Source organism: Camelus bactrianus, chromosome 30, assembly GCF_048773025.1.
Source record: "Camelus bactrianus isolate YW-2024 breed Bactrian camel chromosome 30, ASM4877302v1, whole genome shotgun sequence".
Classification (NCBI taxonomy): Eukaryota; Metazoa; Chordata; class Mammalia; order Artiodactyla; family Camelidae; genus Camelus; species Camelus bactrianus.
Window position 1 is genome coordinate 6110272 of NC_133568.1, and position 27228 is coordinate 6137499.

Here is a 27228-nt window from a genome sequence, read left to right on the forward strand (position 1 = left end):
AAGACCCAGGCGGGCGAGCGGGCCGATCAGGCGTCCAGGCCTTCCTCCGCGATGGCGGAGTCCATCCTCCGGCCGCCCCGGGCTCGCCCCGGGCTCGCCGCAGCCGCTGCAGGTCGGAGCGCGGCGGGGCGCAGGAGGCCGGGCCCGGGGCCCGGGGCCCGGGGCCCGGGGCGGGCGGCGGCGGCGGGGCGAGGACTGCGCTCCCCGGACCTGCTGGCAGAGCCGAGAGGCGGCGCGTCAGGCCCGGTGTCCCCCGAGCCCCCGGCTTCCGGGCCGGCGGTCGGGCGCCCGGCTCCGCACACTCGGGGCGGCCGCCGCGCCGCGATGCCGCGCCGGACTTGCGGCCCGCCCGCCGCCGCTCGCCGCCCGCCGCCCGCCGCCGCTCGCCGCCCTCCAGCCACGCCGAGCACGGCCTCGCCTCCGCGCTCCGCCGCCCGCACTGCATTGCAGTTAATATAATTTTATCTGGAGACCAATATTCATTGTTTGTGTGATCAATGAAAATCCATCAATGTATGATAGAATGAATGCAAATAAAAATGAGACTATTTTTCACCTCATCTTCTCTTCTTAATATATCAAAGTCTGATAATATGTACTGTTGGTAAGGCTGTGGGGAAAATTACCCTTCAGTATACTATTTATGGGAACAAAAGATGCTTCAGTATTTTGAGAGCAGTGTTACAGAATCTATTTAAACATATGCATAGTTTTTGACTTGGTGTTGACATAGATTTCTCCAAGTGTTCAACCCAGCTGGTAGTGATTTCTGTAAGTGATGCTCATTATAGCCCTGTGTATAAGGCAAAACATTAGAAATAAAATAAATTTTAAGCAAAAATGGACTTGTTAAAGGAATTATGTTATAACTATAATGTGGAATAAGATGTAGCAATTAAAATAAAGGAAAATAATAAACATTGACATATGGTGCCCATAAAAAATGTAGTTAGAATTTCAAATGTATTATTATATTTTAAGAACTTTTACATAGAGTAAAGCACGTACATGACTACATGTATACCGCCATACAAATACACCTCTAAGGAGCATTTACTAAGTTGTCAATAAGGCGTCGGAGGAGAATGAGCGCTTATGGTTGGGAGAGGTTTTTTGACTTTAAATTTTTGTCACTCTATTTACCTATATAAACTACTTTTCTTAGGCCATGTTTTACTTTCATAAATTATTTTTATTTGAACTCTTCTACTTTTGGTTACAACTGTGTTTTAGAAAACAATTTTGGAAGGTTTTTCTTTGAGAGGCAGTTCAAAAACCTACATGCTACCAAGTGTTTTGGAGTCATTAGGCTGATATCCTGCTGGCAAATGGAGCATTTAATAGATACAGATGTAAACACACGGTCCAAAGTCAGGTGATCTGTTTTAAAATAATTTGTGGTCAGTAGCATTCTCCTCATGCTGGGAAAAGAAGTAAGGAAGCTGATCTAAGCCCTTTGCATTTATAAAATCATTTAGTCTTTACAACAACCCTGTGGGGTACGTGATGTTAGTTTCCCATTTTACAGAGGATGAAACTGATGCCAAGAGAGTTTGTCTGACATATTATAGACACTTAGAACAAAAGAACTAACTCTAGTGTGAAAAATCAAGAATTTACATAGGTCTCTTTAAGATTATAGCTCTTACTAATTTCCAACTGATCTCCAGTCTGGCCAGTGCATCTACTCAAGACACCTGGGATTAATAGGAGTGAAAGTGACTAAGTTTTATGAGACACACAAAATATGCCAGGATATTATACTACTTAATAAATATGTAAACTAATATAAGTTCACATTTCCATTACATTTTGATGTTTGAAAGTTGAATATTAAAATTTAAACTATAATGCTAGGAACTTAAAATGTTTAATGCAACAACTCTGAAAAGAGCAGTTGAGGTTTAGAGAAAATATACAACTTCTAGTTAATAACATCTCTGGAAGGGCCATATGGAAACCCAGGTTTTCTGATGTCAAAAGTCCTTAAATTTTGACTATGTACACCATGTTTTCCGCTTTTATCTTCCTGCCTTGCTCATACTGTCACCCTTCTTGTTCAGTTTCTAAATTTATAATTGTCTAAATGCTCATGTCAAGGACTAGCTCATTTTTCTTTTTTCAAATCCGTAGATCGCACTGGTATTTCCCCTCTGGAACTTATTCTGTGCGGGCCTTGTTTCAGGAGTGCTAGTCTGTCTCCCTCTTTAGGGAGAGAGCACTGCCTTGAATCTTTTGCATTAATAGACATGCTATTAAAGGAGAAATATGTACAGTCTAGGTGACAATTAGACAATTTAAAAAGTGTTAATTCCCCCCTTCATTATATGAGCAGTCTTTTGAGCAATGATATTTCACAGGAACAGTGGAAAGAAATAGACAACATCACAAAGAGGATCTGAAGGCAGCGATTCAACACTGAAGTGGGAGTCGAGGGATGGTCCAGCTCTTGGTTTTGGCTAAACCATGTCTAGGAATGAAAATGGTGAAGATGGAAGATGGGAAATTGGATATGTGAGCCTGACTGTCAGAGGATTGGTGCCCAGGTCTGACAATGTCACTCACTCGATTCTGGAGACAGAGGCTGGCACTGGTTTGCCTGGGCCACATGGTTCTATGCAGGTTTCTTTAGATGAATTCAATTTCAAGAATTTACCTAAATTTAATTAAATGACTGCTATGTACACAGCACAGCATTCCAAATTTTTGGAAAGAGAATAAATTAGTTATTCATAAGCATCCATATGAGGAATTAAAACTAACATAAAATTTATATTTTAAAATATCCCAGTTTCCAAGAATGTGTCCCTTCTACTTCATTAGGGTATTCACATTTTTTTTAAATTTCTTTGGCTGAATATGGGAGAGGTTAAAGTTAATCCACATTGTAAATTTTCAAAGAGTGCCTGGAAAATGTATGCTTTGTTTAGTAACAGGGATGAATCTAAGATTGGGTCTTTGGGTGTTTAGAAGGGTCTTAGAGATCATGTAGTTTACATCTTTATTTAAAGCAATGGTTTCTACTATATTCCCACCAAGTGACAGACAGCTCCTGCTTAAGTACCCCAATAAAGAGAAGTCGGCTTATAAAGTAGTTCCTTTACCACATCATTCAACTCTACTAACAATTGTATTTAGCCAATTGAAGCTGCTGTTCTCTTCTTCAGTGATACAGTGTAACAGTGAAGGACTTTTATTTCAAAATGAAATTACTTGGATATGTAATTCCCACCCTTTTTAGATGAAATGCTTAATGTCTCCAAGTCTCAGTTTCCTCATCCCCAAGATGAGGTCTGAGATAGTACTCATCTTATGTGATATGAAAATAAATGTAATCATGCAAATAGCAGACCAAGTACCTTGTTGATATATAGTGAGTGCAAAGTAAGAGAATCCTTTGTATTGATATTTTTATTATTATTTAGAATCCTTTGCCCCTTCACAAGAAAAAGGTGAAAGGAATGATTTATACTGCAGGCTCATCTGCAGGGATAGTGTTGACCAAGTTGGTTCTGGGTCTTCTTGGAGCAGAGAAAGAGATTTAAGATGTTTTTCTTCCATCAGCCTATCCGGAAAACAGTTAGAAACTTGAAAGCTTAGTTAAAATGTATAACTTGTAGCTTCAAGATTGGATTATGTTTTATATAAAACAGGTTCTTTAATGTAGAATTATCATTGGATTAGACACTGAATTTCATTGTATAATTGTTTAATGAAATAAGCACAGGAAGCATGCGTTTATCTCATTGGATTGTTATGATATTGAAATTATTGAATGATCAGTATCTCTTCCATACTGAACACTCAACATCATCATAAGAGGAGCAGTATCGCTTGTCATTGGTATTGATTTTGATTCTGAAAAAGCTGGCCTTGAATTTGGCTTCAGTATTTACTAGCTATGGGAACTTTGTGTCATTTTTCTCTCTCCTTTTTGAATCAGTATCATCTCTAAAATGAAGAAAAGCTCTCATAGGATAATCTAGTGCCTGAACAGAGTAAGGATTGATTGAATATTAACAGTTGGTAATAATATTCCAAATTGAGAAGAAGAAAAGTAGATGGAATGAATATAGTTCTTCATAGGGGATGAGTCCTTCGAATATGACCTATTTGTCTTGCAAGCTCTTCAACTAGCACATTCTAGGTGTTCAAACAGTAAATGGAATAATTGAAATAGATGAGATGAAATCGTCCATGTTCTTGGTTATTAGGTGTGTTTAGTGATAAACTAAGGTCAGCTTCCTAGCTTAGGGGTTCCTAAAACGCAGTGGCTGGGAGAAGGGCTTGCGTGTAGGTGATTCATTCTGGAAAACTGAATGGAAGCAGTGAAGGGGGAACAGTGAAGCCAGGAAGGAAGGAGAGTGAATCTAAGATTGTGTTAAGTTGGTTACCATTTATCCACTGGCTTCTGTCTACTAATGATCTAGGGTTTCCTTAAGGTATATTAATTCTCCATATTGCCAGGTGTGTGTGTGCACAAGAATGATGAAGCAAAGTCTTCTGTCTCAAGCAGCAAGTGTCATGAAGGAAAGCAAGAGAGACACTTCAAAAGAATGTGCAGGGTTGGGGGGGACTGGTAGGATCAAGCTGTTGTCAGGATATAATTGTTAACAGCTGGTTGCTGTATTGATGTCCAGATAAAAAGAGAGGACAAAAAGATATGGGACAGCATGCAGAAATTGTTCAACACACTCAATATTTGCTAATTAAAAATAAAATTCTTTGTAGATTTTCCAGCTCAAACAGATAAGCTTACATCAGCCCACTATAAATGGAGAATCCCAGCAATGTTTTCTGACTGAAGTGACTGAGTCCATTCCTTTGGGCATTACAAAGAATCTAGAGCTAAGAAAATACTCTCTGCTGAGTTTCTAATCATGTACGCTTCCACCATTTTGGGAAACCCCTCATTGTGGTAACCATCCTCGCAAGTCAGAGTCTGAGATCACCTGCGTATTTTTACCTTATCTCCTTGTCCCTCATGGATGCCACCTACCCTCCTCTCAGTGCCCCCAGGATGATTGTGGACTCCCTCTCTGAGAGCACGACCACCTTTCTGGAAGGCTGTGTGGTCCAGCTCTTTGTTGACCACTTCTTTGGTGGAGTGGGGATTATTCTTTGCACTGTGGTGGCCTGTAACCCCTACGTGGCCATCTCTTAAGTCCCTGCACTACGTGACCATCGTAAGGCCTCGGGTGTGCTTCCTTTTGCTGGCAGGGGCCATGAGAGGGATTTACCCACACAGTTATGCAGCTTCTCTTCCTGTATCAAACACCCTTCTCTGGTCCCCGTATCATAGACCGCTTTATGTGTGATTTGTTCCCATTGTTGAAACTGGCCTGAATGGACACCGACATCCTGGGCCTCTTGGTCAGCCTCAACAGGGGGATGATGCGTGTGGCCATTCTTCTTATCTTCATCATGTTCTGTGTGGCCATCCTCTGCTCCCTGAAGTCCTGCGGTTCTCAGGGGCAGCATAGAGATTTCTCCACCTGTGGCTCCCACCTCATGGTGGTCATCTTGTTCTCTGTGCTGTGCGTTTTCTTGTACGTGAGACCTGTCGTCACTTCCTCCGTAGACAAGGCAATGGCTGTGACCTTTACCATTGTTGCACCCATGTTAAATCCCTTGGTCTACACCTTAAGGAACACGGAGATGAAAAACTCCATTAGAAAACTGGATGAAGCAAGGGACCTTGTGCAGTTACTAACTTATAAGAATTCTTTTCTATAAAAACAATGCATTCTTACCATCCCCATTCATTCCAATCCTTTGCGGACTCAGCAGCCAATGGCATTTTTTAATCATGCGAGTCAGGTTAAGATCATGTTACTGCCTACATCTCCAGGACATCTTGTGACCCATTCCTTTTCTTACAAGGTTCTGGCCGCTCTCTCGGTCATTCTCCCTCTCCTTTTTTTCTTGTCTTTTAAATAATTCAAGCATTTCTTAACTCAGCTTGTTTTTCTTACTCAGCTTGCTGCTGGAATGCTCATTTCTAGGGTTTTCACTTGCCTGTGTAAATCTCATTTTTTCCACTTTCAGTTGAACTCCCACCTTTTTAGACAAGTCTTTCCTTATGACTTTCTCTAGTCTTTCCCCTCAGTTATTCTCTTAACTCTTCATCTGGTTATATCTTGAATATCAACAAACTAGAATTAAAAGTTATTTATTGACTTTTATTTTCTCTGTTTTCCCCACAAGGTTGTAATTCCTGTAAGGTCAGGAATTACGTTTATTTGTTCATGCTTGGGTAGAATATTGCCAGTCACCTAGTAGGTGCTTAATAAATATTATTGAATAAATATAAATTTAAAAGTAGCTTAGCTTTTTTTTTGATATTTGCAAATTCAAAATTTTGGGGGGTAAAAAGTAGGACAGAACAAATAATACAAACAATATAGGAGCTAGAGTTATCTAGTTTGCATGCTTCTGAATGTCCTTTTTGGAAACTTTTGAAAGCAAGTACAATCTCAGATTAGTAATTTACTATTTAATATGGAAGACAATTCTACCAAATATCTCCTCTACCATTTTTCTTCCTTTAGAGAAGCAGAATAAGAATGACTCATGCTGGAGTCAATATATTTCAAAATATCTGTCTATATGTATATTCTTTATGAGAAAAAAGTTAATCCTATAGCCTTGATTTTTTTAAACTATGATAAGTAAATGTAAGCAGAGAAACAGGGGCAAGGGCCAAATGGCAGGAAATTATACATCTTGTAAATAATGGGATGCTTCACCAGACAAAGAAAAGCGGGAACCAATGCTCTAATAAGAAATCAAACATTTTGGGGTGGTAAGTGTCTTGGAGGTAGAAAAAGAAAGGTGTGAAAATGTGAGAGTCTCTGGCATCTGAATGGCATTTTGCACATTAAGTCCTCATTACAATAAAATGAGCCTTGCAGATAAGAAGTACCCATCAGGTGCCGATGCCATGACACTTCCAACTAAGACTAAAAAACAAGGACAAAACCCCCTTCTCTCCTCAGGAAGGTGGACCTGGGAAGAAAACTAGGGAATAACACCCCAAATTCCTCTCTCCCCAGTGACTATTCCACCCATTTATTTTACACCCTGTATAACCAGCTTGCCAAAGAGACTCAGCCCAGCTACTTACTTGTCTGCCCACTGTCGCCTTGAGAGCTTACTACTGCTTAATAAATCTTCACTTTTCTTTCTTGACCTTTGCATCTTGTCTGAATTCTTTCTGCTATGAGACAAGAACCTACTCTCTGGTAGCACTTGCTGTTACCACTTAGAGTTGGGTCTCTAAATACAAAGGATGTTTATTTTCTCTCAGATCTTGCTTTGCCTGTCACTGAAAGACACTGATGCTTTTTTAAACTGCGTCCCTTAACTAGGCAGATGGGAAGTCTAATGTCTTAGCATAAATTAGCATTCTGTTGTAGTTTTCTTATTTTAAACCATCTATGACATATGATGACAATAATGGCAACATCAGTTACAGTATTTCATACAAGCACAACATTTAAACCAGTATTTTTAGTTTAAAACACTAAATATGTATTACAATAGGGATTTCATGTTAATTATCACCAGCTATTTTTGAGAACTATGAGGTTCATTTACTTACTGAAGAGTATTCGTGGAGTTTGTGTGAGGTGTCAGATACTCTTCTAGGGTCGGGATACACAGGGATGAATAAGACAGTGTTTCCCTTTTAACTTGGGGCTTACATTCTAGACCAGGAGACCACATACAGAAATGAAAATAAAGTCAGAGAGAGACAAATGGTTTCCAGATAGCTGTAACGGAGTGGTGCAGGGTGACTGGATAGCTCTAGTTGGGTGGACAGGAGGCTTCTCTGAGAGGTTATTCCTAAACTAGGTCCTGAAAGATGAGATAGAACCATCCTTAAGCAGTTGTGGGAAGAGCGCTCCAGGCAGTAGAGAAAAGCTTGTGCAGAGACCGCAAGGTAGGAACCAACCGGAAGTGAAGAAGGTGAAGGAGATCAGTGCACAGTGGACAAGACGGAATGTGGCACATGTGAGATGTGAAAGGTGCACAAGGAATCAATTGTTTTTTAACCCTCAGGTTCAGAAAGTATCTGAGCATGAGAGCACCTCTGATAGAGTAATAATTAAACATCAAATCCTTTATGAGCTCAAAGATGACTCAGCAGTTTGGCATCAAGCATCTTCGCAGAGCTTCCATCTAACTCTCGGCATGTCAATGACAGAACATAATGTTTACTGCCTGCTTACAGCATCTTAAAATTAAATTCCCCCATTCACTTTGTAATTCTTCACCCTGCTTCATGTCAGAGAAGAAGTTGAAGCCCCTGACAGTGTGAAAACTTTGATCTCTGTAAGAACCTTATGATGATCATTTTTCCTATTTTAATTAAAGAATTAAAGAACTGGAAGGGTCATAATGAGATCCCTAACATTAAATAATTGTAACCTTTTTGGTAATTCTCCAGCATCACAAGTATGTGCAGAATTTACATTTTCCATTACATAGTTGAGCCATTCTGACTGTTCGTGCTGAAATTATTATCTGTCAATTAGAGTTCACAAATTTCTCCTCTTATCTGTTTTAAAGGTCTGCCTAATTTCTTCACATGAAGTAGCTTTACTCAATAAACATATTAGCAGCCAATGACTGTATTTTGTTTGTTTCTTTAACACTTTGGTTTTGAAATAAATACTGGTCTTACTGCTTTTTTAGGGGAAATTGCTGTGGCTAATATTAGACTGTAAATCATATAATCTCTGTATCAGAACTGAACAATTCAATACTATTTGTAATAAAAAGACATTGCAAATAGGAATAATGTTTGCACTTTAATTTGAAGGAGAGTATTGGCCTAAAAAACAACCACCAACATCCAACTTATTAGGTGATATTAAATAAACTGACTTACTATTTCACTCATAAAATTTTAAGCCATCAAAGAGAACTTCCTCAGACTCTTCCAGTTATATCTTCCAGTCTTCCAGCACCCATTCAGTTATATGCTACCTTCCTACCTACTCTTAAAAATGCGTTCATTGTATGTGCTCCTATCCAAAGGCAACCAACATCTTTATTATACACCGGACCTCATTTCCTTCTTGTTTACATGAAGACATTAGTCTAAAAATAGCTTCTATATCCCTTGTTTTATCTACATTTCTCTTTTTACTGTGTCATTTTACATCATCAAGGAAGCAATCTGTGATTCTGTTCATCTTTAACATTAAATCTTCCACTGACTCCTTTTCATTTATCAGCTACTACTTCATGTCATTCTCTCCTCTTTGTAGCAAGAGATTCTATAACACCTGTCTCCAATTTCTGTCCTTCCACTCTCTTTAAACACATTCAGTCACACTTCAATTATCAACACTTACAAAAAAAGCTCTTCTCAATGTCAGCAAGGCCCTCTGTGTCATGAAATGTAATTGTCATCGCTCACTTACCTTACAGACTCCATCAGCATCACTTCCCCCAGCCTTCCTTGGCACGTTGTCTTTACATGACCACGATTCCCAGATTGTTACCTCCAGCTGAGACTTCCTTCCTGAGGCTGAGGAAGTCCATGCTGTTTCTTCCTCCATGGTATTTCCTCCTGAATAGTCATAATAGATTTCTTAGCCGAATACACCAAATCTGTGCCCCGAGTCTTCCCCCATCTCCAAACCTACTCCACTCACAGATTCTCTGTCTCAGCTGATGGCACATTCATCTCTTTTTCAAGCCCATATTCAGTCTGTCAGGAAATCCTGTTGGCTTAATCTTCAATATACACTCCAATTTAAATCACTTCTAATCACTTTTAGATCTATTATTTTGTTCCAAGCCACTATTGTATTTCACAATACAATTATTGCAATTCTCTCACATCTATTCTCCCTTTTATTTTGGCATTCTTTCTCTAATACTCTATCCTCAACACAGCCTCAGAATTATCCTTCAGACACATAAGTCAGATCCTATCACACTTCTACACAGTATTCTGAAAACACTCTCCATGTCATTCAGGGTAAAAGCTAAATTCCTTACAATTACTAAAAATCAGACATATCTGGCTGCCCTTTTATCTCTCTACACTCCTCGCTTATGACCAGCCCCTCACTGACTCCTGATTAGCCTGACACCATTCTGTTCTTCTTACTGGCCAGGTATGTTCTTGCTGTAGGTCCTTTACACAGACTATCTACCATCATGGTACACTTTCTCCCAGTCATCCTCATGGCTAACTCTCTTTGTATTTGTAACTGTGAAGAACCAATATTTCAGACAGTACCACCCTTGGACCAGGACAAGCAGGGATACTGTTCTTTACTCCACTTCTGGAAGTGTCTTCTGCAAATTTTTCCAAGTTTTCTTCCAGTGTCTGGGACTCAGAATTGCCTTCTAGTGGGGCAGTCTATCCTAGATTAGACTGGGCAGGCCGCATCTCTGTTTTCCCCTTCTGGATGCTCTCTGATGCTCTATCTTGCCCCTGGGGCCCACCAGACACTCCCCAGTTACTGGATTCTGCACCTAGAAAGTTATCTCTGACCATGTGTCCAGAACCTTGGTTCCAGGAGAGCAGTCTAGCAGTAAATGGTTTCCAAAAACTGGTACATTATTTCTTTGATAATACTGTACTAAGTTAAGTTGATTACTAGACTGGTGCTTACAGGCTGACTTTTGGTGACACAGGACACATTCAAGGATCTGGTCTCGAAGCAGTCCCCTGCTGACCCATGGATTGGGCCAGGTGTCTGGGCCCTTCTCAGCCCTCACCTGTCCATGGTCTGACTGCAGTGCTACTATTTATAGTAGTCCGGGTGAGCATCTTATATCCTGTGCATCTTTCCTGCTGACACCCAGGTCACCCCAGCCCTTCCACAGGCTCTACGTCATGTGCCAGTCAGTTCTGCAGAGGTGGCTGTGCCTTACTCTTGTAGGGGCTTTTACAACTTTTGCTCCATGAGGAGAGCTTGTCCTTCTGATTAATGTCCTCTCTTGCCTCCATGCGGTGGCACGGTGCTCGCCTGCGTGGGGTCTAAACCATGTGTGAGGAGGGGTATAATTAGAGTGAGTGGGACCGCTTTTCTTCGCCTGCAGTCAGGCCTTTCATCTGCCCTGCTTGCTGGCGGTGGTGTGTGCGAGGCAGGGATGTCATCGGTGCTGAAATGTATCACCTTTTAGGGAGGCAGTCATTATGGCTTAAGGCGTTCAAGAGAAGACACGGTTGGAAGATGAGTAACTGTATACTTCTTCTATGAAATTACAGTCAATATAACATGACTGGGAAATGCATTATCATTCATATTGTCTGGTCCTTGATTTGTATTTGTGCCCACTAACAAGGGAATATTGTTGAGAGAGTAATTGGAAGGCAGTATTTATGGGCAAATCGATAAATGATGCAGCATTATTAGTTATGATGTAAAACACCATTAAGTATATGGTATTAAAGAACTTCAGAGGCATTAGTCTAAGTTTCTAAAGAGAACAAGAAGAGATGGAGTCTGGAATTGAACAGGAAGAGAGATGCTTGGGCCCCAGGGAGTATCTTTCTGTGCTCTGACTGGACAATAAACAAATACATAAGTAGCTCCTCTCTACCTGTGATTCTAAATCGCCATCAATAAATCACAATATCTCATACTGATCCATGACTTTTGTAATATGCTTTTTAGTCACATTGCTTATTATTATTAATGTTGACCCCAAACTGCTATCTATGCCTCTTAAGTAGCTTTTAGTTCTTTCTTCTCCTCTCCATTTCTATTGTCCTCAGTTTCAATTTTTTAACTGTTTATCTTAACTACTTCAGCAATTGTTTTTTCTCTTCCTTATCCCACATCTAGATTTTGAAGTAGCAAATGGGAGTGGACATTTCCAAAATATGCTTGTGATGATGATGGGAACCAGTTTGGATCCCACTGTCTACCTGTCCTGAAGGTGGTGATCAATTTTTGCTGATTTCTTTGGCCTATTTAGTGTTCATTATGTCTCTTTTCTATCCTCTATTTTATATCTCAATTGCTTTTATTTTTTATGTGCAAAATGTATTTAGCTGTTATTCTTTAATAAGCATGGACTGCTGCTCTCATCCTCAAACAGAACATGTCTTTGTGGACTGATGCTGTGCCTCATCCCAGAATTCATCTTTTTCACTTAATAAGTACACAGGAATTTCACCCCAGTTCTGCTAAGGCACTATATTCAGTCCCAGTTTACACAGTTTTCTGTTTCTGAATATGAAGGTAAGTGAAGGCATCTTCAAATAGAAGACCAGGAGAAGTGAAAAAAGAAAAAAGAAAAAAATCTCTGATTGATTGGGAGCATAAAAAGTTTACAAACACTTGAACAAGTCAAACCACAGACTGCATCTTGGAAAAATGTAATGATGGGAAATTTCCAAGCCCTGAGGGGAACTGAGAGGCAATTCTGCAGGCTTATGACCTCTTGGGGAATTTCTTTAAATTCCAATTAGAAGTCAAGGAGGAAACTTTTGCTTCTTTATTCATTTTTTCCTGGAGACCATGTTGAAGACAGTGCTGAGAAGCAGCAGGGAAAATTCTCCACCTCATCTGCCAGCGTTGCCCTTCCTCCCGCTCTTAGTCGCAGAAGTAAAACCTGGACCTCTACTGCATGGTTTGGCCAGCTAGCGGTTGGGCTTTCCTGTAGAGAGTAAGAGACTGTCATTACCAGAATTCTCAAGGAGCAGGGACATGGTGAGATTTATAATTCACATTTTTGCATATTCAGAAAGGATTTTAAATTGGGACGTAGTACTTGACAGTACGGGTATCGTGATGCAGGCTTCCAGGTTTAAGGCAAGCTAGGGTCTGTCATGTAACTGTGCGCATGTGGGCCAGCTATACAGATTTGTTTGCGCTCAGAAGGGTCATTTTTTAATGGAGATTATATGTTAACAAGGCCAAAGGATTTGGAAACAATACATATGGAGTTAATTGGACAACACTTGATGCAATTTAAGTGCTCAATAATTAGCAGCTATTTGAATGCAAACATTTTTTGGAGGGCTAGGAGTACCTTTTCAAGTCTAAAAATTAGACCTATCTTCAGTTTTTCATCTTCAAATTAAACCCAGATAACTATGAAATGCAGCAAATGAACCGTTGTGTCATAGGTAGTCAACAGCGCATTTTTGTTACTTTATATATTCTCATTTATCCTTCATCCTCTAACACGGTCCTTTGTCTTGGTGTTTTAGATTAAAAAGTGGAATTTTTGAGGCTATATAAATAATATCATCGTAGAAGCAATGTAACTCAAGTGCTGTTTACCATTTAGACTTATTGATGTGCAATATAGCACTTAATATTCCCACAAAAAACTGCTAAAAGTGGCCCAGGGAAGGACATGAAAGGTAAGAGAGAGTGTCTTACTCAAGTCCCAGAGTGTAGTCTTCTGATTTTAAATTTGCCCGTTTAATTTTCCCTACATGCACTTGATGTCACAAATAGCGTTTGACTTCTGCTTCAGAACCGTTCAGGCTATTTAAACGGGTGAAGTTTTGAACTGCTTTAGTGCTAGTTGTCATGGTTTTGTCTCTCCTGAAATGAGCTAAGTCACTAAGACAACAGATGGAAAGAAGGCTCAGGCATCCATCAGGAAGGACGCAGGTGGAAATCTAGACAGATAGTTTTTTTCCAAATTCCAGAAATAGTAAGAGTATAAAAGTTGAGACATTTAGATAAATCAGCAGAGCAATACTGAGGGGAGAGAAAGGGTCTGAAATCTAAAGAGAACATATTTCTCAGACTCTGAAGGAAAGGAATATGCTTAGCTAGACAGAATAAGAATAAATCTTTTATGAAGTAAATAATAATCCTGGATCAGAAATACAGAGGCTTTAAGGAATTTATCAGGGAGAGTAATCAGAATGGAGTTTTAAATCTATTCATTTAAAGTTAAAATATAATGAAAAAACACTGCTTATGATGACAACTGTACTACTAATTTCTCATACAATTTTGAATATTATACTTACCATGTAATACTGTACAATTACTATGTAACATACAACATAGTACTATGTAATAGTACAATTACTATGTATATCACATAATATATCAACTTCAAAGTTGAAAGAGGAATTTCTCTATCATTTTCAGAATGATCGATGCTGCAATAGGGTTGTTGCTGAAACAAATGGGAAGGAAACAGTGAGCAGTGGTAAGAGTCAGGAGGCAAAATTTCCAGGGTCACAGATCCAAGACATGGCCCAGAGCCCACAGTTTCTGGTTTGAGGGGACCTGAGGGATCTCCTGTGCAGCTCCAGCATTTAAAGAATATCACTATCAAGAAAGGAAAGACCATGGGGTCTTCAATGAGAGGTATAAACAGAACAAGCTGTTCCACGTAGGAGTATATGAAGTGAAAACTGGTATCAGAGTGAGTACAGAGGATGGGAGGGCTGGGCCCACGGCACGGCTAACTGTGGATGGTTTACAGAAGGTAAGCCCTTTTAGTATTAGACTCCGTGTTACGTTAGCATGTTGGTTCCACCTATGCAAATTAATTGCCCTGGGTGGATAATAAAATTACCCTCAAACCTCACCTTTTTCTGAACAAATATTTAGATCATGAAAATTACGGTGCTGTGGGTTTTAAACTTGATTTTTCATGTTAAATTTTTTATAATTATACCAAAATATCTTTTGAAAATTTAAAAATCCCTACCATTTTTACATGTTTCCTTCTTGATTTTAAAATTATATTAAAATGTCTGAGCAGGGTTATCACAATGTTTTTGTTGTTTTTCTCATTTAGCACATAAAAATGTCTCACCATCTTTGTCCTTTTATTACTAGTGTCTTACTCATAGCATATTTTGCTACTAGTTTGTAGTAGACTGATTTACATAAACATTTTATCATTCAACATTTTAGATATTTCTGAATTTTTACTATTATAAATGACATCATCCTTCACTAAAAAACTTACACCACCTCATTTCACTTTTAGAACAATTTTTAGGGTTAAGGCTACTAGTATAAGGAATATAAACATGTTTATGATTCTGAAAATAACTGCTAAAACATTTCCTAATAAGATTAAATAAATGAAGCAGTTTCATTACAATTTAGGTTTGATATAATTAAAAATATGATTTAGAAACATACTTTTTTCGTATGACAGATTCAATTCTCCAGCTCACTTTGTGTGTATAAACATCACTGTAAAATCATGCCTATATCAACATTTCACATCTTCCACTCAAATTGTACATTGCAAAGCACGTTCGTAAGAAGCGTCTTGTTTGACTCTCAGGGGCCAGCAGCCTGAACGAGCGTTACTTGCCTATTCTTATTTTATGAGCGAGGACTCAGAGGCTTTGTGGCTTCTTCAGTGACACATAATCACTACATTTTTGGTATCAGGAACTGAACAATTATGATATTATTTTAAATTAGCTTTTTATTTGGGAGTAATTTTAGATTAATAGAAAAGTTGTAAGATATTATAGAGGGTTCTGGTTTCGCCTCCTCAGTTATTTTCCCCTCATAATCATCACCCAGCATTACCAGGAGTATATTTATGAAAACTAAGACATGAACATTGATATATTACTCTTAATGAAACACCAGATTTTATTCATATTTTAATAATCTTTCCACTACTGTCCCTTTTCTGTTCTGGGATTCAATCCAGGACAACAAAATGCTTTTAGGATAATTACCTTTTAAATTATTCCAAATCAAAACCCTTGTGATCATAAACTCTGAGGACACCATACTCTCCATTGTCAAAGCTTTAACAATAATGTTAGAAATTTCTCTTATCTGAAAAAAAAGAGAGGCTTGATTTGTTTATATTTAATGAGCATTTTGATTCTAAAATAGTGTTTCTCTGAGAAACTCCCCAAGTAAGGAAGTAGAGAGCCTAAGAATCGTTTAACTGTTAGACTAATAGAATCTTGGTTTTCATTTCCACCCTTCATTCTATTTGATTTTATTTGTAAAGTGAAGCTGCCTGAAAAAGAGGTGGACACATGAGGGTCTGAAGGCCACAATCATTTATTTCAGAGATTATTAAAGATATTCAAAAATGTTGCCGATTTAAACAATACCATTTATGCATTCTGACCAATAAAATATTTTATATTTGTGAATAAGTCAAAAATGAGTAAAGATATTTTTCAGCCCTGGCATGGTAAAGCAGAAATTAGGAATAAAAGCATTCTCATTTCCGCTCAGTGTCAATTGCTTTGGGGGCTTGTTCTTACTGTTTATAATTTTCTCCAGTGCATCTAAATGCATAAATGGTTTTATGAGCACAGCCTTATCTGATTTTTGCAAGGACCCTCTCAGGAGGCACTATTATTATACCCAGTTCCAGAATAGAATCTGAGTCCTTGAGAATTTTAAGTAACTTTTCTCATCACATAATATACCTTAGTAGAAGAGCCTGGATTTGTACCGAGGTCTCTGTGCACCTGGAGCTGGTGCTCTTCATCATTTCATTCCATCGTCTCTCTTGTTTTGATCTGAGGATAAGCTGGTAACTATTGTAACATAGGGTTTGTTTTATAATATCATTTTCTTGATGGCAGTCTGTAGCTGGATATGGAGTTTGAATGCAAGCACTGTTTAGGAATGTCTGGTGCCCTGGAAACACAATGAAGATGGTTATTTCAAAGTAAACAAATGAACAGATATTGCTATACACACTTCTATATTTGTTAGTTTTATTAAAATTTTCAATTTTTTTAGCTGTCATTCATAAAAAACAACTTATTTTTTAATTTTTACAGAAAGCCTAATTATTCTTTTACTAGCCTATTTGTACACACACACATGTCGTTTGGTGAATGTCTCTTATGTGTACAAGTAAGGACACAATCATTCTTCAAAGATGTGTCTTGCTATGAAAAATGAAGTCAAAATTTGGAGTAATAACCTGGATAACTCATGGGAAAAGTCTCTGTAGGTAAGGTGTCAGGATTTTTAAGTGAGAGAAAAGTAACTTAAACTGATATGGACATTTTATCAAAAGCAACAGTTTCACATTTTTCAATTTGACCCTCATTATAATCCTGTGAGATGAACAGAAAGGTTATATACGAACCTCCCTACAATAGTCATAGAAATTTGAGAAACACATTTATCTTGACAAGCTTTACTTGATCAGACTGGGACATATAGTATAAATAATTAGCAAATAATTGAAGCCTCAAGGCTCCGACTATATTTACCATATAATTTATATTCCTTACCTATGTGGTTGTTGCCAGTTTGTGTCTGTAAGTAATTGGACCATTACCTTCTGATTCTACATCATTTACTCAGTGTCCTTCATCAAGAGGCATCATTCAAACGTGAACAAAGGAATCAGAAGGTTTTCACCTCTAAAGTGGACGGTAACCGTACAAAGTCCACCTCTGTTCTAAAGTTCTTGCTAGAAAAAAATGTTTGCTTCTTTCCCTGTAGATCCAGTGGAAAGGACTTGGACGTTGGAGCCAGGGGTCCGGGTTAAAATTTGAGACCCAGCGCCTGTTATTTCTTTGATTTTTATCTCTTTAAAAAGGCATGAATTTTCTACCAGTAAAATAAGGTACTAAGACCTAACATGGACTGTTTCTTACCCACCAGACCCTGAACAAATGCTTCCTTGCATTATTTAACTTAGTTATAATAACAATACTCATAAGTAGGTATTATTATTTTTTTATCAACTTCTGTTTTTGTTTTCAATGAGTGGGAAAAAAACCAACTCAAAGCACGCATCCTTGTGATGTGTTAGTCTATGGCAGAGTGACTTCCCATTGATCTTTCTCTTTTATAAAGAATTGATTAATTAATCTTAAAGGCTCAATTCACTTCAGACTTTTAAAAGTCATTGGGGGAATAGCCATGATTTCTAAGCACCTCCTAAACTGGGTGCTATTTCTTCTTCTATTTGCAGGTAAGGACGTTTCCTGGTCAGGGAGGGCGTGCAGGTCATCCCCGCTCCCATTCCAAGCACATGGCAGCTGTGATTAATAAGTTGCCTTCCTCCTTTCCAGAAAACTTGGGTGTGATTTCAGAATCCTTCTCCCAGTTCACTCCAGGAAACCACTACTACGTGATCAGAGTTAACAGTTGAGATAAAAAAAATACATTTCTCACCCCTACCGCACTGGGTTGCCATCCTTCCCCTATTCTGAAGCTCTGACAATCTTAAAGTATTTAATGATTCATCCCTATCCTTCCTGACATCCCACTGCTGCCTTAAAACTTTCTTTTGTTGTTGTTGTTGTCAGTGACAAGAGAAGCACAAGTACATTAGATAATCTTTCACATGGATGAACAAACTCATTGACTGTGATAATTCCAGAAACCGGTATAAGACAGATTTTTTCTTTCTCATAATTGTAGGTTCTACATGCTCACTGTAGTAGCTTTCACCCTTTTCTTGGAAATCATGCAAAACCAAAGCTTTGTAACTGAGTTTGTCCTCCTGGGGCTTTCACAGAATCCGAATATTCAGAAAATAATATTTGTTGTGTTTTTGTTTGGCTACATCACAACTATCGGGGGCAACTTGCTAATGGTGGTGACCATCAGTAGCAGCCCAGCACTCCTGGGCTCCCCCATGTACTTCTTCTTGGCTTTTCTGTCCGTCTTGGATGCATGCTTCTCCTCCGCCATTGCCCCAAAGATGATCGTGGACTCTCTCTCTGAGAGGAAAACCATCTCCTTTGAAGGCTGCATGACCCAGCTCTTTGCTGAGCACTTCTTTGCTGGAGCAGAGGTGATTGTCCTCACGGCCATGGCCTATGACCGCTATGTGGCCATCTGCAAACCGCTGCACTACTCTTCTATCATGAGCCAGAGGCTCTGTGGCATTCTGATGGGGGTAGCCTGGACAGGGGGCTTCCTGCATTCCACGATACAAATTCTCTTCACTTTCCAGCTGCCCTTCTGTGGCCCCAATGTCATCGATCACTTCATGTGTGACTTATACCCATTACTGGAGCTAGCCTGCACTGACACTCACATCTTTGGCCTTTTGGTGGTTGCCAACAGTGGGTTCATCTGCATCCTTATCTTCTCCTTGTTGCTCGTCTCCTATGGGGTCATCTTGCTCTCTCTGAGAACCCGTAGTACTGAAGGGCAGCAGAGAGCTCTCTCTACCTGCGGATCTCACATTGCTGTTGTGGTTTTGTTCTTTGTCCCATGCATATTTGTGTATGTACGACCTCCATCTGCTTTCTCCTTTGACAAAATAGTAGCCATATTTTACACCATCCTAACTCCCTTGCTCAATCCTTTGATTTACACATTCAGGAATAAGGAAGTGAAAAATGCCATGAGGAAAGTGTGGAACAGAATAATAGTGGCTAATGAAAAATGAAATGTTGATCTTTGAAAAAATTTAAAGTTAAGATTGAAAATACAAGTTTTCTTATTAGATAAATACTCTATGTGGGTGAGTCTTGTTTGGCAGGTGGTAAAGCAATGTAATGTAAAAAGCACTAACATAAGGGTCAGGAAATAATGTTTTCCCCCTTAGATTACTTATGAACTCTGATCTGGCAGCTCAGCATCCTCAAATGTAAATTGAAAAGAGTTGAATTCTATGCTTACTTGGAATTGAAATGTCAAAAAAGAATGAAATGAGAAATTGTCTCCCACACTTCTTGCCACTCAGTAGATGCTTTGGAAAACCTTTGTGCAGGGAACACAAAACTATCTTAGAGATTAGAAATGGGAACTTACTCAAACTATTTCACATGGAAAAACCTGTATATTTAGGATGCGGATTTCAGTGACTGATGAAAAAAAATCACGACTCAGGAATGGAAGGGATTAGAGCATTCACAGAACCTCAGCTGTAGGCGTTCTTGTATCACGTCCTCTATTTCAAGTGTTTAAAGATAGTAACTTGCCCCTTGGATTTCATAAGCCCCCTCCCCAACTACTCCTATTTTTTGAGAGACCTCATCACTTTCTAATATACCATGTACTTTGTTTACTTATTATTATTACTTTTGTCTGCCTTCTGTCACGTAATGTAAGCTATGAAGCAAGGAATTATTTTTTTCATTTGTTGATTGATGTAAAATTAGTAATTAGTGTCTAGAACAGCCTGATATAGGAGCTCAGTAATTATCTGTTTAATAAATGAGTAAGTGAGATATCTTCCCATATTCAAATGTAAGCCTATCTTTAACATTAACACACTAATATTTCAATTTGGCAAAGTGATATAGTTATTGCTTCTATTAGCATTTTGACATTGATGAAACTACAATTCATGCTATGATATAACACAGACCAGAGTATTTAAAATAACTCTGTATTCTAGTTAATTTCCCCAGATCTAAATCTGAATATAAGGTCTAAAAGTTCTAATAGAAAATAAAGGCACTTTTTGTCTATCTACTATCTACTATTTTTCTCATTTTTATTCTCAATTTTGTCTCCTACAAAATTAAATTTTGTTTTTAGTGATTTGACTTTAATTCTGAAAATATTTCTTATTTCAATGACATTGTCTACTACCTCAAATTTGGATGTTAGAGGGGGTTTAATCTGGCCAGAGGGTCTGTATTATTCATTGGAAATCTCACCTTAGTAAGCTACAACTTTCATTGAACAGAGTTTAAATTAGGGCCCTAATTTATCCCGAGACTACATGTGAGGCAAGGGTGGACAAACTGAAGATAGTAGAAACCTCAGTGGTGATTTATCCCTATTTTCACAGTTTCTGTGATGGAATAACCATTATCAACTGCATTCAGTAAAGTTCTGGTCTTGATATAACAGAACCAGGATGCCAGTTGGAATCTAATCATTCAGTCTGCAGTGAATTTTAATGCCCTCAGAGTCAATTCACTCAGATTGAAGGAACTTCCAGAGACCACTGACTCGCCTTCTTGCCTTTGTCCAGCTCAGTGCTCTCCTCTGAAACTGCCCTTTGAAACATTTTCTGCCCCCAGAACCGAACAGCTTAGCCATCCCCTCAAAGGCGGGTGTTCATTCAGGGCTCTGGGCCTGGGGAGTGTAATGCAGGAGCCCTTCCCAGGGCAGTTTTTATGTATCCAGCTGGGAAATTTTATAAAATCACTGTGTATGTCATATTAAAATTAACAACACTTAGATTCATAAGACTTGTTAGAATAATTGGATTCCAGGCTCAGTTCTGTTGCTAATTAACTGTGTGGCATGGGTGATTTATTTCACTTTCTCTATTTGCAATCTTTAAGGAGAACTGATAAAAATACATAAATATGTTTTCTGTACTATCTCTGAGCCAGGCATTCTTTCTTTTCATATGTTATACATTTTAGTATTTATAAAAAGTTTTTAAAAGTAAGTCTTCATATTCACATTTAATTGATGGGGAAGCTGAGGCTCAAATACGTTAAGTGACACACCAAAAACCCTTCCTCAGATTCTTCCAGTCCATTTGCAACAAAAAAGGCCAGGCATTGGAATGTTACTTTGTCTACAATGTTTCTCTGAGACACCTGGGCTTGCTAGTTGCCATTAGCCCTGCAGCAAATGTGCAGAGCATGGTGCAATCCATCCACAGCATCCTCCAGCCTTAGTTTCTGTCCCCAGCTCTCCCCTTCCACCTAAACATACCCTGGACCTCTCACTTCACCATCATTGAAGGCCATGTCACACCTTGCAGGCGGTCCTTAGACCAGAGTGCTGGGTTGTAACATGGTCTCCTGGGTAAGAAAGCACTTTTGTAATGTAATCTGTCTCAGCTTGAATAGCTTGTAACCATCCAAAAGCAAAGATCTAATTCTCTTTCCTGCAAGTGGAAGGACATATCTTTAAAAAAAAAAAAAAGAAAGAAAGAAAGAAAAAGAAAAAACAGGGGTCGGTCAGTGGGGCAGGGCATAACCCAGTGGTAGAGTGTGTGCTTGGTGTGCATGAGGTCCTGGGTTCAATCCTCTGAATTAAGGGAAAACAGTAAAATAAAATGAAATAAAATACTCTTTAAAAAAAGAAAAATACATAAGACAAGTATTCAAGAATTCCATTCATTTTCCTTCCTTCTTGTCTTACTCTCTACATTGCTTTAAAAACATAGATAAGATTAGAAATGTAAGAATGGAACATTAATAATATAAAATAAATATTGATTATTACTATATGTTTCTTACAAACAGAAAATAGGAAATTCAAGAGGGTGAGAAACTGGCTTAAATTCACAAAGCAGTGGTGAGGCCAGGACTCAAGTCTGCCACACATTTCATTTATCTGAGTCTTTAACTGGCTTCAAAGGCTTCCATGCCTCTAGAAGAGATGGGCTTAAGGAAATCCTACACAGAAGGGAGCATTTTCCTCATATCAAGTCACATGGGTTGGAGTTTAGCTAATTGCCCCAAAGTTTGCTTTTGCGCTTGGACTGTCTGAGCTAGGTAGCCCATGGAATATCCTTTGGGACTGGGCTGGGAGAAATAGTTTACTTGGAGCTCCTGAGGCTGAAGCCCTGCCTTAGGAAATGTAAACCTTTGTGGGAGTTACAATTAATGTCCAATGTAGTAAAAAGAAAACACTTAAACTTACGATTTTCCAAAAACAGGTATTGTGGGAAGAGAGATGGCTTGATAAACATTTCTTTCTCAGAACACAAATAGTTTTCTCCATAAAGTATGCAAGAACCAAATTAAGAAATTTGCTGCATTTTACATGACCCTCCTGTCTACTCCAGTACAGACACTGTTGTTCTCTGACCCAGGGCTTCTGGGGAGACACCTGAGAAGTATGGCCACGTGCAGAGTTTCTTTCCCCAAAACTCCCTACGTCCCATAACCTCTTGTGGTAGAAGGCATTGATAAATCTCAGTGAAGTGTAGTTTGTGTATTTTATTCAGACTTCATATAATTCACCATGTAAGTCAATTAAAGTTGAAGATACGAAAAATACACTTGATTGGAAGTCATGTATTTGGTCCTCAGAAAAGAAGTGAGTGATTCAGTCTGTCTGAAATTCTTCCAATTGTCTTCTTAAGATTTCTGCCTTAGAATCTTTGCTCAGGGTGCCTTCTAACAAACAGAGGAGCTCCTGGGCGGTATTTTCACCAGTGAAGGGTCACGGTGGTCTAGTGTTCCTAAGCCCCCCCGACCTCCGTGTAAAAGTACAGTTTCCCAAGCATCTCTGCTCACAAATGAGGCAATGACTGCACCATGGCATTGAGGCCAGCATGGCAGGAGTTTCTATCCTGGGAATCCTCCCATTTGAAGTTCTAGGTCAATGGTGATGTTTCTGGGACAAAGTCCATGATAGTACTGTACTTTCTACACACTTGGGTTTTCAGGACTCTTGACAACCTTTCTCTTATGACCACATTCCTGGCTTGGTTTTGGGGAAAGTGATGGTGTGGTGGGTCAGGGAGAAAGAAGCTGAACTTTGTGATGAAATCTTGGGTCAAATTTCTGGCCCTTCCATTTTTTGCTCACCTCCCCTCACTATGTCTTTCTGTATCCTGTCCCCTGACTCTTCTTTCCCTCGTGTCTGCTCACTCTCCTCTCTCTTGTTCTGACTTTATCTAGTCTTTGTTTCTTTCTTCCTCTTCAGTATGATTTATTTAGGCGTTTATTTTCTGCTTTGATATTAGCCCCAACATGCAGTTTAAAGAACTTGATTTTGAAGTCAGGACAGAAATTTAAGGTATCAATTATCATCCTTTTTTGAAGGCTCAGGATTTCTCTTTTCTAAGATGCAATCTATGTGATGATTTGTATTTAATATTTTACATGATATGTAGCATGAATGCTAGAGAGGGAGGCTATCTAGTCACATCCTTTTCTAGTTCTCACCTGTCTTAGGTAAAACTCCTGTAGCACAAATCAGACTTTGTACTTAGAAAAGGACAAACCAAATGGCCACACTTACCTTGCAAAAAAATTAAATGTGCAGGTCAAATGAAATAACACAAGGGAAAACTTGTTTAAATGATCAGATTACAGAGCAGGAATAATATATAATCCAGGATTGCCTTATTCAATTAATTACATGTATATGAAAATCCACATAGTAATATAGGAGCATAAGAGAGAGATGCAGATGTTTATTTATCCAGAGGAAAAAAATTGGAAGGCTTTTGGCACCAAATATATTTCCAAATGTATTTGAACTGGTTAAAATTTGAACAGGTGAAAGTAAAACTTAAGGATTTATAAAGGGAAATAGCTTCCTCTACTGTGATGTACCCCTTAATCAAAGAGGTAGGATGGTCCAGGAGGGTCTGGAAACAATGGATGAAAATGATAAACCTCCGAGGCAACGATCTGATCTAATGAATGTATCTTGTCAAGTGCTGCTTTCCTGTCTTTATGTCCCCAAATCTTTTCTCTCTCTCTCTCTCTCTCTCTTTTTTTTTCAAATCTTCTCTTTGCTTACTTAAAATGAAACAAAATAAAATTACACGACCTGGCTTTTATGGCTGTCCACCTGCCAACAAAACTATCTTTTGCTGCTTTTTGATTTATTTAAAGTGTGGTTTTTATGGAGAGGGTATCTATGTTACCTGAAGCAATTCATGCTCTTCCCCTTCAATTATTAAACTTGAATAAGAAATATGAAAAAGAAAAATCCAAAGCAAATTAATATAAAAATCAAAAAAGCAAACTATGGAGACAACAGGATCTGGTTCACAAGCTTCAAAAAAGCAGCACTATCGACGCAAACAGCAGACACGCAGGAAAGGGTTGTGCTTTCACAAATATGACTGCGTTTAACGGTCTGTCACGTTGGCTTTGTTCTGTGCTCAGTCTGCCTGCTCCCCCGAAGCTCCCACTGGAAGAGGATTCCATTGTCCACATCGGAGTGAGAACATTTTGTGTTTTCTATCAGTCCAATTTTATTTAAACTGTGACAGAACTAGCAATTGGCTTCTTCTGCTCTTTGCCACCTCAAGTCAGAGTTTGTTGCACCATAACTTTCTCATTGAAGTTTTGACTTCTGCTTTCCTCAGAGTATAAATCAGACGGTTGAGTTAGGGTGTCCCAGTAGTGTAAACACAGCCACCATCTTGTCCACTGGAAATACAGATAGAGGTCGAGTGTATGTGAATACACACGGTTCAAAGCACAAGATGATAACAATACTGTGGGAGGTGCAGGTGGAGAGGGCTTTCCTTCTTCCTTCTGCAGTCTGATTACTCAGAGAAGTAAGATGAAAACATAGGAGGTAAGCAGCACTGTGAAACTCACCATGCACATGGCCCCGCTGTTAAACACAATGAGTAGACTGATGACATAAGTGTTGGTGCAGGCAAGTTTCAACAAAGGCTGCATATCACAGAGATAGTGACTGATAACATTGGGCCCACAGAAGGGTAATTTCAGAGCCAAGAGGATCCGTGTTGAAGAATGGATACAAGACCCCACCCAGTGCACCACAGACACACTGGATCATGATGGTTGTGAATCTCAGGGGCTTAAAATGACCACATAGTGATCAAAGGACATAAGAGTGAGCACCAAGATCTCCATACACCCAAAGACGTGACTTGCAAAGATCTGGGTCATGCATTCATTGTAGGAGATGAATTTCTTTTCAGGTATAGAATCTACAATCAATCTAGGAGCAGTGGTTGTTGACAAACAAGAATCAGCAAAGGAGAAACAGAAAAGGAGGAAGTACGTGGGGTTCCCAAGTGTCTGGCTATGTCTCAGGGTCATCACAATAAGGAAGCTCGCCAACAGAGTTGTGAGGTATACAAGCAAGATCACGAATACTACTTTCTCCCTTAATGCATCTCGTGCTAACTCATATAGAATGAAGTCATTCACACTGCTGTTCATCCCCATGGTTACACTGAATATAAGGCAGACACGGCTGAGAAATGGCTCATCTGCAAAGAAAACTGGGGATGTGGTGACTTGCAACAACAGTGTATTTGGACTCTGAATTACAACTTTCATATTTCTAATTCCATCAACACTGTAACTCTGTTTCTCAAAGTTTTTCATAATTACACTAATGTGGGAAACATTTTTTTTTAATGTTGACATTTATGCTTTAACCATGTGCATTGATTCAAGGTCTTCCTATGTGGACCAAGACATTTTTCAGCAAGAAAAAAAAAATAAAATAAAGCCCACCAGTGATTGTTCCCTCTGCAAAGGTCTGAGAACTAATGACTTGGCTTTACAATCTTGATCAGGTCACTTTAATGTCTTGAAGCTCTTTCCTCATATGACAATTAGAGATTCTAATAGATACTTTAGTAAGCATATACCTGTGTATAGGATATATATGTGCATATAATGTATATGCATCTCAATTATTGAAAAATAATATCTCTGTATAATTTAGAAATGACACTTTTGGAGATTCTCTCCTAAGCAAATACATTTCTTGATTTGGACACCAGTTTGCACTCATGATTCCTGACCTCTTCAGTATCTTAGTTGGATTATGCCTTAAGGAAAAAATATTTTTTCCATCTTTAGGCTTATTGTGGCTATAATTTTACCTCCATTGCCAGTTAGGGCACATAAGCTATTTGGGTAAATCACTGAGGCAGCAATATTGAGGAAAAGCGCTCTGTGTTTGAAACAACCCGTTACTTATAACAGGTGTGTGGTAGGGTTAAGTTTCACCTCCTATCGATCCAGCCTGTTGTGCTACTTCTTGCATTTCTATAACTTGTGTCATGTCCTCTCTCATAGCCGATTCTCCTACCACTTGCTTCAGAAGTTTGTGTTCTTCCAGTTTTTCTCTCTGAAACATATTTTAAAAGCATATTTCAGAATTTCAACCTACAAATAGTTCTCATTGTTTCACTTTATTCTCTGCTTATATACAAACATATCTATATAATTTCAATCATCCTATAATATTATTATATTTTCTGATTTTCCTTTTTAATTTTAAAGTCTTTTCTATGTAGTTAAAGAGCGTCCATAATGAAATTACCTATTTAGCAAGTATAAATAACAAATCAAAATTTCATAAGTTACTTAGAGTAACTTTATGCTATTGACTCTTGATCCAGAAAATATATAACACAGATTCAGTAAGGCCAGAACTGATTTATCATCAAAATGGATATCAGAAATCAGGGACAAATTATTAAATAAAATTAAAAATAAAATAAATCAAATCACCAGATTTCCCCTGACACCAGCATGATTGCATCAAAGAAGAAAATGAAGCTCTGGGTTTGCCCTGATTAGTACCAGGAGCACTGCTCCTTGGCCTTTTACTCTAACGCCCCCAACCACCTTCTCCAAATCGGGCTCACAGTCTTAAAGGCACTAGCCTACTGTCATCTCCTTTGCCTGGTACGGAA

General features: G+C 38.7%; 2 protein-coding genes and 1 pseudogene across 2 annotated transcripts; 2 read left to right on the top strand and 1 right to left on the bottom strand.

Moving 5' to 3' along the window:
- Positions 1 to 944: 944 nt before the first annotated feature.
- On the bottom strand, positions 945 to 26530 carry LOC105081065 (olfactory receptor 4C11). Its single transcript, XM_045506793.2, is given in 11 exon segments — positions 945 to 5642; positions 9435 to 9583; positions 10641 to 12636; positions 13973 to 14124; positions 15665 to 15767; positions 16379 to 16592; positions 24457 to 24947; positions 24950 to 25099; positions 25102 to 25328; positions 25330 to 25372; positions 25375 to 26530. Coding segments are annotated over 5 exon segments (1092 nt in total). The 5' UTR covers positions 25946 to 26530; the 3' UTR covers positions 945 to 5642; positions 9435 to 9583; positions 10641 to 12636; positions 13973 to 14124; positions 15665 to 15767; positions 16379 to 16592; positions 24457 to 24846.
- On the top strand, positions 2467 to 5845 carry LOC123612864 (olfactory receptor 4C6-like; annotated as a pseudogene).
- LOC141575662 (olfactory receptor 4C15) lies at positions 18388 to 19320 on the top strand. The gene has a single exon (XM_074355415.1). It carries the CDS (start codon positions 18388 to 18390, stop codon positions 19318 to 19320), a length of 933 nt encoding a protein of 310 aa, XP_074211516.1.
- Positions 26531 to 27228: the final 698 nt, after the last annotated feature.

Coding starts and splice junctions, on each gene's coding strand:
- LOC141575662 (XM_074355415.1), top strand. CDS start 18,388: ATGCAAAACCAAAGCTTTGTAACTGAGTTTGTCCTCCTGGGGCTTTCA.